The sequence below is a fragment of the Amblyraja radiata genome, unplaced genomic scaffold (assembly GCF_010909765.2).
Source record: "Amblyraja radiata isolate CabotCenter1 unplaced genomic scaffold, sAmbRad1.1.pri scaffold_528_ctg1, whole genome shotgun sequence".
Lineage (NCBI taxonomy): Eukaryota > Metazoa > Chordata > Chondrichthyes > Rajiformes > Rajidae > Amblyraja > Amblyraja radiata.
Window position 1 is genome coordinate 90320 of NW_022630593.1, and position 12435 is coordinate 102754.

At 47.4% G+C, this 12435-nt stretch overlaps 1 protein-coding gene across 1 annotated transcript; it reads right to left on the bottom strand.

The window, feature by feature from the left end:
• Window positions 1-648: 648 nt before the first annotated feature.
• On the bottom strand, window positions 649-10040 carry LOC116970104 (myelin-associated glycoprotein-like). The gene is made up of 5 exons (XM_033016831.1): window positions 9680-10040; window positions 6210-6296; window positions 4888-5169; window positions 896-948; window positions 649-730 (listed from the first exon to the last, which is right to left on the bottom strand). Exons 1-5 carry the CDS (start codon window positions 10038-10040, stop codon window positions 659-661), a joined length of 855 nt encoding a protein of 284 aa, XP_032872722.1. The 3' UTR covers window positions 649-658.
• Window positions 10041-12435: the final 2395 nt, after the last annotated feature.

Sequence of the window (12435 nt, forward strand, 5' to 3'; positions counted from 1 at the left end):
GCAGGAAAGTGTACAGAGAAGATTTATGAGGATGTGGCCAGGACTCGAGGCCCTGAGCTATAGGGAGAGGTTGGGGCAGGGCTGGGAGTCTATTCTGCATAGAGCGCAGGAGGATGAGAGGTGATCTTATAGAGGTGTATAATATCATGAGAGGAATAGGTCGGGTAGACGCACAGAGTCTCTTGCCCAGAGTAGGGGAATCGAGGACCAGAGGACATAGGCTTAAGGTGAAGGGGAAAAGATTTAATAGGAATCTAGGTGGTGACGTTTTCAAACAGCGGGTAGTTGGTATATGGAACGAGCTGCCAGAGGAGGTAGTTGAGGCAGGGACTATCCCAGTGTTTAAGAAACAGACAGGTACATGGATAGGACAGGTTTGGAGGGATATGGGCCAAACGTGGGCAGGTGGGACTAATATAGCTGAGACGTGTAGGCTGTTAGTAACTTGAGCCGAAGGGCATGTTTCCACACTGGATCACTCTCTGTGACTATGATTTTAAGGCTCTATAACTGTATGAGAAGGCAGGAGAATTGGGTTAAGAGGGAGAGGTAGATCAGCAATGATTGAATGGCGGAGTAGACTTGGCCATTCTGCCATCTAATTCTGCTCCTATCACTTATGACCTTATGATGTTTCGAGGTACATGTCAGTGTGTATCTACTCACATTCTACAGTGAGGGTCACATCCCTCTCTGCTGTCCCGTGTTCATTCTCCGCCACACACTGATAGATACCAGCATCCTGCCGTGTCAGCTGAGGGAACTCCATCCACAGCTCGTTGCTGGAACGTGTTGTTTTCAGCGTGACACCGAGATGTCTCCACGTCAGGTTAGATGTTGGGAAACTCTGGACGGAGCAGAGGATCGCTGCAGAGTTTCCTTCCTTTACACTGACCCGGGAAATGCTCACGTTGTCGGGGAAAGTGATTGAGAGATTCCACGGAGCATCTAAATACAAACAAAGGTTTAAACGTGTTCACCCGGCAGAATTCCACGTGCCAACCAGGACAGTATGGAGAGAAAAGATGCAGTACGGATGTAGCCATTCTGCAGAAGGGTCTCGACCTGAAACGTCACCCAATCTACACATTTCGTCTGCTCCACTGCAAAATCTCCTCAAGATATGTCTACTTTGAAGAGGTTCTCCTCCTCTTTCCGACAAGAGTTGGAGTCATCGGGTGACAGTGTAGGAACAGGCCTTTCGGCCTAATTTGCCCACACCGGCCAACAAGTCCCATACACACTAGTGCCACCTGCCGTATATGGCCCATATCCCTCCAAACATAGACAATCGGTGCAGGAGTAGAGGCTATTCAGATTCTCTAGCCTACACCGCCATTCAATATGATCATGGCTGACCATCCAACTCAGTATCCTGTACCTGCCTTCTCTCCATACCCCCTGATCCCTTTAGCCACAAGGGCCACGTCTAACTCCCTCTTAAATATAGCCAATTAACTGGCCTCAACTATCTTCTGTGGCAGATAATTCCACAGATTCACCACTCTCTGTGTGTGAAAAATATTTTTTCTCATCTCGGTCCTAAAAGATTTCCCTCTTATCCTTAAACTGTGTGACCCCTTGTTCTGGACTTCCTCAACATCGGGAATAATCTTCCTGCATCTAGCCTGTCCAACCCCTTAAGCATTTTGTAAGTTGTTACAAGATCCCCTATATAGATGGGGCACGTTGGCCGGTTGACTCCATTTACACCTCACGCTGCCGCGGCAAGGCTAGCAGCATAATCAAGGACGAGTCGCTCCCCTCCCTCTTCTCCCCTCTCCCATCGGGCAAGCGGTACAGAAGTGTGAAAACGCACACCTCCAAATTTAGAGACAGTTTATTTCCGGCTGTTATCAGGCAACTGAACCATCCTACCACAACCAGAGCGCAGTCCTGAATTACTATTGTGCTATTTTTTTTTTTCTTTAAAACATTTTTTTTTAATTAGAAGTTAATACAATACAAAATAATACAGTGGTACCTAATTTTAGGTGCCAATTATGTCATAACGTAATACATTATATGTACAACCTCCAGTTTTATGTTTGAAAAAAGGAAGTAAGAAAGACAGGAAACAAAAATAGAGAGAAGAAAAAGAGGAAAAATAGATAGTAGAAAATAGAAAAAACAGAAATGTTTGTATAAGAAAAGAAAGCAGAAATAGGAGAGAAAGACCCTTAAAAAAGAAATTTTCAAATCTTTATTCGGAGATGTAAATCTATCCACGACCTGACCTGACATCAGTAATCTTTACGGTACCGCTGCATCATATGATTCCAAAAAGTCGATGAAAGGAGACCAACTCCTTAAGAATTGGTCATATTTATCTATTAGTCGGAGTCTCATTTCTTCAAGGCGTGCTATGTCCATCATATTCCTAATCCATATTTTAACAGTTGGTATAGCTGTATTTTTCCAAAACTTAAGTATCAATTTCTTTCCAATTATTAACCCATAATTTAAAAAAACATTTTGGTATTTATTTAAATTGATATCTTCTACTATTATTCCAAATATAATCCATTCCGTATTAGGTTCTATTCTTGTCTTGAAAAGCTTTGTAAATATATCGAATATATCGCTCCAAAATGTATTCAACTTTGTACATCCTACAAATGAATGTGTTATATTAGCATTTTGAAACAAACATTTATCGCATCTGGGAGAGACGTTTGGGTAGAATGTATTCAACCTCGTTTTTGAATAATATAGTCTATGTAATAATTTAAATTGAATTACATTATGTCTTGCATTAACGGAACAATTATGTGTGTTCATCAGATACTTTTCCCATCTATCTTTCGGCATCTTTATCATTAGTTCCTGTTCCCAATCTTCTCTTAGTGCCTCTGTTGAGGGTAATTCTCTATTTTATATATTATTATAAAAGTATGATATTAGTTTTTGTGAATCAGCCTTAATATTCATTGCTTCTTCTAAAGGGTCTAAAAATATAGTTTGAAATCCATGTGTATATTTCTTCATAAAGTCACATATCTGTATATATTTAAATTATTGATTATCATTCAGTTTAAATTTTGATTTTAAATGTTGAAATGATAACAATTTGCCCAATTCATACATATCTCCTACTTTCCTAATCCCCAGTCTATCCCATTGTTTATATGTTTTGTCGATACGAGATGGTTTGAATGCAGGGTTGCTCAATAGTGGGGTTAGTACTGATAGATTATTTAATTTCAAGGATAATTTTATTTGTTTCCAAATTCTTATTGTATTGTGAATAATTGGGTTCTTCTTAGGCCCGCAGCATAATCAAGGACGAATCGCTCCCCTTCCTCTTCTCCCCTCTCCCATCGGGCAAGAGGTACAGAAGTGTGAAAACGCACACCTCCAGATTCAGGGACAGTTTCTTTCCGGCTGTTATCAGAACTGAACCATCCTACCACAACCAGAGCGCAGTCCTGAATTACTATTGTGCTATCATTGATAGGACTGTACTGGCTTTTTCTTGCACTAAACGTTATTCCCTTATCTTGTATGTGTACACAGTGGATGGCACAACTGTATTCGCGTAGACACAAAAAGCTGGAGTAACTCAGCGGGACAGGCAGCATCTCTGGAGATAAGGAATCGGTGACGTTTCGGGTCGAGACCCTTCTTCAGACTATAGGGAGAGGTTGAGTACGCTAGGTTTAAGATGAGAGGGAGAAGATTTAACGGGTCCTGAGGGGTGACATTTTTTCATGCAGAGGGTGGTGGGTGTATGGAACGAGCTGCCTGAGGAGGTAGATGAGGCTGGGACCATTGCAACGTTTAAAAAACAGTTGGACAGGTAACATGGATTGGACTTGTTTGGAGGGATATGGGTCGAAGTAGGGCAGGTGGGACTAGTGAAGATGGGGTTCGTTGGCCGGTGTGGGCAAGTTGGGCCAAAGGTTTCCACGCTGTAAGACTCTATGACTCCAAAGATGTTGCCTGACCCACTGAGTTGCTCCAGCATTTTGTGTTTGAAGCAACATGAGGAGTGACGATACATAGAGGGAGACATTGAGGGTTTCTGGGTCGAGAGACCAATATGATCCAACAATGTCAGGCAGAGGTCAGACAGGCTACATACAGGTGGGGAACACAAAATACTGTAGATATGGGCGGCACGGTGGCGCAGTGGGTAGAGCTGCTGCCTCACAGCGCCAGAGACACGTGCTCGACTCTGACCACCTGTGCCTGTTTGTACGGAGTTCGCACGTTCTCCCCGTGACTTCCGTGGGTTTTCTCCGAGATCTTGAGGATGTGTGTGTGTATGTGCATGTGAGAGAGAATGTGTGTGTGTTTGAGTGAGTGTGTGTGTGTGGGAGAGGGTGAGTTTGTGAGAGAGGGTGAGTGTGTGTATGTGTTTGTGAGAATGTGTGTGAGTGATGGCTTTCATGTGTGGGACGGAGATAATGTGAGTGTGTGTGTGAGGGAGAGGGAGACTGTGTGTAGGTGTGCGTGAGTGAGTGTGTGTTGTGTGTGTGAGTGAGTGTTGTGTGTGAGAGGGTGTGTTGTGTGTGAGAGTGGGTGTTGTGTGTGAGTGTGTGTGTGTTGTGTGTGAGTGTGTGTTGTATGTGAGTGAGTGTGTGTTGTGTGTGTGTGTGTGTTGTGTGTGAGAGTGTGTGTTGTGTGTGAGAGTGTGTGTGTTGTGTGTTGTGTTTGAGAGTGTGTGTTGTGTGTGAGTGTGTGTTGTGCGTGAATGTGTGTGTGTTGTGTGTGAGAGTGTGTGTTGTGTGTGAGAGAGTGTGTGTTGTGTCTGAGTGAGTGTGCTTTGTGTTTGAGAGACTGTGTTTAGGTGTGAGTGAGCCCGTGTGCGCGGTCAATTCCAGCATTTTTCATGGGCCCATAATCCATCTGCCTTTTTAGACGTGACAGTTTGTATCTACTCACATTCTACAGTGACGGTCACATCCCTCTCTGCTGTCCCGTGTTCATTCTCCGCCACACACTGATAGACCCCAGCGTCCTGCCGTGTCAGCTGAGGGAACTCCATCCACAGCTCGTTGCTGGAACGTGTTGTGTTCAGCGTGACACCGAGATGTCTCCACGTCAGGTTAGATGTTGGGAAACTGTGGACGGAGCAGAGGATCGCTGCAGAGTTTCCTTCGTTTACACTGACCCAGGAATTGTTCACGTTGTCGGGGGAAGTGATTGAGAGATTCTGGGGGGCGTCTGCAAACAGATAAAACTCAGCAATCAGTTTTGTGGCACTTTCGGTGAACCTTGGATTGTAAAAGACTTTAGTCTTCAGGCTTTAGAGATACAGTGCGGTAACAGGCTCTTCAGCCCACCCAGTCCGCGCCGACCCTCGATCACCCGTTCACACGCTAGTTCTAAGGTTAGTTTAGAGATACAGTGCGGAAACAGGCCCTTCAGCCCGCCCAGTCCGCGCCGACCCTCGAATACCCGTTCACGCGCTAGTTCTATGTTTAGGGAAATGAGAGATATAGCCAATGGTGTACAGAGATATAGAACAATGATTGAAAAATACGCAAAAATTAACGATGATAAAGGAAACAGGCCGTTGTTAGCTGTTTGTTGGGTGAGAACGAGAAGCTGGTGTGACTTGGGTGGGGGAGGGATGGAGAGAGAGGGAATGCCAGGCCTACCTGACGTTACCACTGGGCTGTAAGCTGCCCAAGCTAAATATGAGATGCTGTTCCTCCAATTTGCGTTTAGCCTCACTCTAACAGTGGAGGAGTCCTAGGGCATAAAGGTCAGTGTGGGAATGGGAAGGTGAATTAGAGTCTGAAGAAGGGTTTCGGCCCGAAACGTTGCCTATTTCCTTCGCTCCATAGATGCTGCTGCACCCGCTGAGTTTCGCCAGATTTTTTGTTTACCAGGTGAATTAAAGTGTTTAGCAACCGGGAGATCAGGTAGGTCCTACATCCCTCGTTTCCCTTTCCCGTGACTTTCACTCTGAATAAGGCTCTCGACCCGAAACATCACCCATTCCTTCTCTCCAGAGATGTTGCCTGTCCCGCTGAGTTACTCCAGCTTTTGGTGTTGATTTGATTTGTACGGGTGTCAGAGGTTATGGCAGAAGGCAGAAGAAAGGGGTTAGGAGGGAGATAGATCAGCCATGGTGGAATGGCGGAGTAGACATGATGGGCCAGATGGCCAAATTCTGCTCCTATCGCCTATGACCTTATATACCAGCACTGCTAATGGATTATTGCTGTTCCTCCACAATAAACGATGTCCGTACTTACATTGTACATTCAGTGTGAGGATCTGCTCGGATGAGACAGTTGGGTATCTGACTCTACAGGTGAGGGTTTGTCCGTGATGTTTGAGCGCTGGTGTCAGGGACAGAACAGAAGTATATGTCCAAGTGTCTCCCCACTGAGTTACTCTGTGTGAGGCTGAAGGTGGTTCATCAGCGGGGGTGACCCAGGTTAGGGTGGGAGTCGTTCCATTACATGTTGTGTTGAAGGAGCAGGTCACGTTCACAGGCTGACCTGCCACCATTTCGGCACAGAATATCGTGGGTTTATCTGTGAAATCTAACACACACAGGAACAGATACGGTTAGTTAAACATAACCGGATACATCGGTTCACATGGTAATCCCAGTCCCACACGAGGAAGGATGTTTTTACAAGGTACAGAATTGTGAAAACACACGCCTACAGATTATGAAGGACCAGTCTCACCCCCCTTAACGCCCTCTTCTCCGCTCTCCTATCGGGGAAAAGGTACAGACGTGTGAAAATACACACCTCCAGATTACCAAGTACAAATCTCAACCCCGGTCACTCCCTCTTCTCCCCTCTCCTATCGGAGAAAAGGTATGGAAGTGTGAAAACGCACACCCCCAGATTCAGGGACAGTTTCTTCCCGGCTGTTATCAGGCAACTGAACCATGCCACCATAACCAGAGAGCGGTCCGGGTTAATGAGCGGTCCGCCTCATTAGTGACCCTCGGACTATCCTTGATCGGACTTTGCTGGCTTTACCTTGCACTAAACGTTATTCCCTTATCATGTAGCTATACACTGTGGACGGCTCGATTGTAATCATGTATTGTCTCTCCGCTGACTGGCTAACACGGAACAAAAGCTTTTCACTGTACCTCGATATACGTGACAATAAACTCAACTAAACAAGGATGATCCCTGAAAAAGGAGGGACAATGGTCAGGGGAGGTTGGAAAGGTCGGGGATCAGGAATCTTGTGATGACCTGTGATTGGGAAGATGGGGACAGAGTTCTCCACTAAGGGCAGTAAGGATAAGACAGTCATTGTTTAGTTTAGTTCAGGTTGCGTGTAGTGTAGATGGAGTCGATATTTGGAGCATATATGGGCAATGAAAACCTGGTAATAACAGGGCACAAACTGGAGGTGTCACGATGACCCAGAAATTAACCAAGATGATCCTGATGCTGTGGTGTGTTTGTGTGTGTGTGTGTGTGTGTGTGTGTGTGTGTGTGTGTGTGTGTGTGTGTGTGTGTGTGTGTGTGTGTGTGTGTGTGTGTGTGTGTGTGTGTGTGTGTGTGTGTGTGTGTGTGTGTGTGTGTGTGTGTGTGTGAATTGTACAGTCCATGTTTCTCCCCACTCACTGCTGAATATCTATTGTTTCAGTTTAGTTTATTGTCACGTGTACCAAGGTACAGTGAAAAGCTTTTGTTGCCTGCTATGTCCTAGGTCTCCTCCATTGTTAGAGTGAGTCTAAATGCAAATTGGAGGAATAGCATCTCATATTTCGGATGGGCAGTGGAATCAATTTTGTTTCTCTAACATTAGGAAGCCCCGGCATTCCCTCTCTCTCCAACCCTCCCCATGCAAGTCGCACCAGCTTCTCGTTCTCACCCAACAAACAGCTAACAATGGCCTGTTTCCTTTATCATCGGCACTTTTTTGCACACCTTTCATTCATTGTTCTTTATCTCTCCACATCATAGTCTATATCTCTCGTTTCCCTTATCCCTAACCAGTCTGAAGAAGGGCCTCGACTCGAAATGTCATCCATTATCTCTCCAGAGATGCTGCTTGTCCCACTTAGTTACGCCAGCTTTTTGTGTCTATCAGTGAACAGATTACAATTGAGCCATTTGCAGTGTATAGTTGCACGATAAGGGAATGACATTTAGTAAAGGTAAAGCCAGCAAAGATAAGATGCAAAACAACTTTATTTATCCTGGAGGACAAGGCATTGAAAGTGCCATGTGCATTATAATAACAATGACATTAAAATGACCAGTTATAACACAGTATGTAATATTGCACAAACATTAAATTAAAACATTGAGTGGAAATTTGGAAAATGTAAATGTCCAGGATATGGGACATGCAAAGTTTGGAGGGGGGGGAAGTATGAATGAATGATGAATGAATACGTTTATTGTCATTGCACATTACTGTGCAACGAAATTCCGTTGCATCTCCTCCGGTTAAAAAATGCAAACACGACAACCATTGACACATATGTGCACTTATCAGTAAAAATAATAAATAAGTATTTAAAAAGAAATGTAAAAGAATGTTGCATTTCTTGGAATTACATTTTGCTTCCCCAGTGTTCTCTGTTGGAGTTAAGCTCTTTTATCGCACATGGGTAAAAACTATTTTTTAGTCTACGGGTGCGAGCCTTCAGAGACGTGAATCACCTCCCAGAGGGTAACAGAGTGAAAAGGTGGTTGGCAGGGTGGGATGTGTCCTGCTTGATGTTTGTGGCCCGGCGCAAGCATCGGGCGCTATATATATCATCCAAGGAAGGCAGTTGAGCGTTTGTAATGCTCTGTGCAGTTTTTATAACTCTCTGCAGCGCCTCTCAGCCACAGTACAGCTAGCAAACCACACCAGGATGCCATAGGAGAGGATACTTTCCACGGCGCATCGGTAGAAGGACAGCAGCAGCGGCTGTGAGACGTTTCCTCTCCGCAGAGACCTCAGGAAATACAGCCGCTGCTGTGACATCTTCACGAAAGTGACGGTGTTCATTTGCCATTTGAGGTCCTGGGAGATGTTTCTTCCCAGGAACTTAAAGCCAGTGACTCTCTCTCCACCATGTTTCCTTTGATGTATAAAGGAGCAGGTTCCTCTCTCCTCTTCCTCCTGAAGTCAACGACCAGTTATTTTGTCTTTGATGGGTTGAGTACCAGGTTCTTTTTGGTACACCAGACAGTCAGTTTTTGGACTTCATCTCTATAGGTAGACTCGTCGTTGTTGTTTATCAGTCCCACCACATTCGTGTCGTCCGCAAACTTGATGATCCTGTTTGTACTGTGTGTTGGTGTACAGTCATAAGTGTATATTGTATACAACATGGGACTCAGCACACATCCTTGTGGCGCTCCTGTGCTGAGCGTCAGGACTGGGGAGTAATTGGACCCCATCCTGACAGTCTGTGGGCGGTCTGTTAAAAAGTCCTTAATCCATCCGCATGTGTTTGCATTAACACCCAGATCAGACAGTTTATCCACCACTCTGCTGGGGATGATGGCATTAAATGCAGAACTAAAATCTACAAATAACATCCTCACATATGAGCCAGTAATCAGTCTATCCCACGACAGGCGAGGCAGTAGTAGTAACGTCCGATCACGGACTGTCCAATGGTCATCAAAGACGTCGCCAATAGTTCAGCACTGCTCTCTGGTTGTGGTAGGATTGTTCAGTTGCCTGATAACAGCTGGGAAGAAACTGTGGAGTGAATGAGTGAATTATACAGAGCACTTACCAGTAATATGGAGCTGTGTTACAGGGTAGTAGTTGAAACCATCTCCCCTTCCAAATTCAACTCTGAAAATATAAGGACCTGCATCTTGCTGCGTGACGTTGTCTATAACCAGGGAACAGTTGTTGTCTCCCAGATCTCCTGACAGCCGGGTCCGATGGCGAAACTTTGTTGATTCTTTGCTGGAATCCTTGGAGTGTAAGGCTACATTGTTGTCGTTGCTCGCCTCACTGTTAAACCAGATTCCAATCCGTGGTTTATTGTTTAGATACGACGGGTACCAGTAGTTACACGGTATCAGTGCACACAAACCATTCTGCACTGTCACATCCAGTGGAGTGAATGAACTCCACTCTCCCGACATCACGGCTGAGGAGAGAAGGAACAATCTTTAGCAGTGAACACCCTGTCAGTTCACTGGACTCACTTTACACACATTTATCCTGTGCTGTGGACCTGGTGTGAACAGAGCGGAGAAGAGCGGCGTGGTGTTGTAATGGTGGAGCCTCACTCCTCACCACCCACTCCCAGTGTGTCACTCCCTCCTCACCACCCACTCCCAGTGTGTCAATCCCACAGTGCGTCACTCCCAGTGTCACTCCCTCCTGACCGCCCCTCCCAGTATGCCACTCCATCCCAGTGTGTCACTCACTCACCACTCACTCCCAGTGTGTCACTCCCTCCTCACCCGCCCTCCCAGTGTGTCACTCCCACAGTGTGTCACTCACACAGTGTGTCACTCCCTCCTCACTGCCCCCCACAGAGTGGCACTCCCTCCCAGTGTGTCACTCACTCCACACCACCCACTCCCAGTGTGTCACTCCCTCCTCACCACCCACTCCCAGTGTGTCAATCCCACAGTGCGTCACTCCCAGTGTGTCACTCCCTCCCATAGTGTGTGTCACTCCCCCTTCACTGCCCCTCCCAGTTCGTCACATCCTCCTCACCGCCCCTCCCAGAGTGTCACTCACTCCTCACCACCCACTCCCAGTGTTAGTCCCACAGTGTGTCACTCCCTCCCACAATGCATCACTCCCCCCTCACTGCCCCTACCACAGTGAGTGTCACTCCCCCCTCACTGCCCCTCCCAGTGTGTGTCACTCACTCCTCACCGCCCACTCCCAAAGTGCGTCACTCCCTCCTCACCGCCCCTCCCAGTGTGTCACTCCCTCCCAGTGCGTCACTCCCTCCTCACCCCCCTCTCAGTGTGTCACTCCCTCCCAGTGTGTCACTCACTCCTCACCACCCTCCCCACAGTGTGTTACTCCCTCCTCACCGCCCCTCCCAGTGTGTCACTCCCTCCCATAGTGTGTCACTCCCTCCTCACCACCCCTCCCACAGTGTGTCACTCCCTCCCACAGTGCGTCACTCCCCTCTTATTGCCCCTCCCAGTGCGTCACTCCCCTCTCACCGCCCCTCCCATAGTGCGTCACTCCCTCCCTCAGTGCGTCACTCCCAATGTGTCACTCCCTCCTGACTCCCCCTCCCACAGCGTGTCACTCCCTCCCACAGTGCGTCACTCCCAGTGTGCCACTCCCTCCCACAGTGTGCCACTCCCACCTGACCCCCCTCCCACAGTGCGTCACACACTCCCACAGTGCATCACTCCCTCCCATAGTGCGTCACTCCCTCCCACAGTGCGTCACTACCAGTGTGTCACTCCCTCCTGACACTCCCTCACACAGTGTGTCACTCCCTCCCACAGTACGTCACTCCCTCCCATAGTGCGTCACTCACTCCCACAGTGCGTCACTCCCAGTGTGTCACTCCCTCCTGACACCCCCTCCCACAATGTGTCACTCCCTCCCACAGTACGTCACACGACAGTGTGCCACTCCCTCCCAGTGTGGCACTCCCTCCTGATCCCCCCTTCCACAGTACGTCACACACTCCCACAGTGCATCACTCCATCCCAGTGCGTCACTCCCTCCTCACCGCCCCTACCACAGTGCGCCACTCCCACAATGTGTCACGCCCTCCCACAGTGCCTCACTCCCTCCCAGTGTGTCCCTCCCAGTCACTCCCATGGTGTGCCACTCCGTCCCACAGTGTGTCACTCCCTCCCAGTGTGTCACTCCCTCCCACAGTGCGTCACTCCCTCCCACAGTGCGTCACTCCCTCCCACAGTGTGTCACTCCTTGTGACCAGCAGAGTTGCCAGGGTCCGGAGCCATTCCACCTAGGGTCCATAGGGGGAGGAGTGACTGCTGTCAGCGACTGAAGGACTAGCGATGGGATCTAGGGAGTGGGCAGGGCTGAAGATGGCCTGGTTGGGTTGTTCCTAGGCCTGGCCAAGCTGGCCCTCAGCGAGTCACGGTGCCAGGCAGAAGAGGGCTTTGCTTGAACCAGTTGGTTGTATCATTACCAGGTTTAAGTCCGTGCCCGGGTGGTGTTAGAGAGGGACATGGTTATATACTGGTTTATTTGTATATGTGTAGCATAGTTGTTTGGAAATGTAGTGTCTGAATAATTTGGTGATATTGCAATACGGTGGAGGATGTTTTTTTTTGTTTTTTGTATCGTGATCGTAATTAAATAAATTATTTTTGATTTTTAAAATAAACAGTGCGTTTCTCCCTCCTTTGCTGCACTATATTCCATCTGCCACGTCTCTGCCCACTCTCCCAACCTCTCCTAGTCCTTCTGCAGAGTCCATGCTCTCTCTACACTACCTGCCCCTCCACCTATTTCCGTATCGTCTGCAAACTTGGCCACAATGCTTTCAATCCCCTCGTCCCAATCATTAATATACAACGTGAA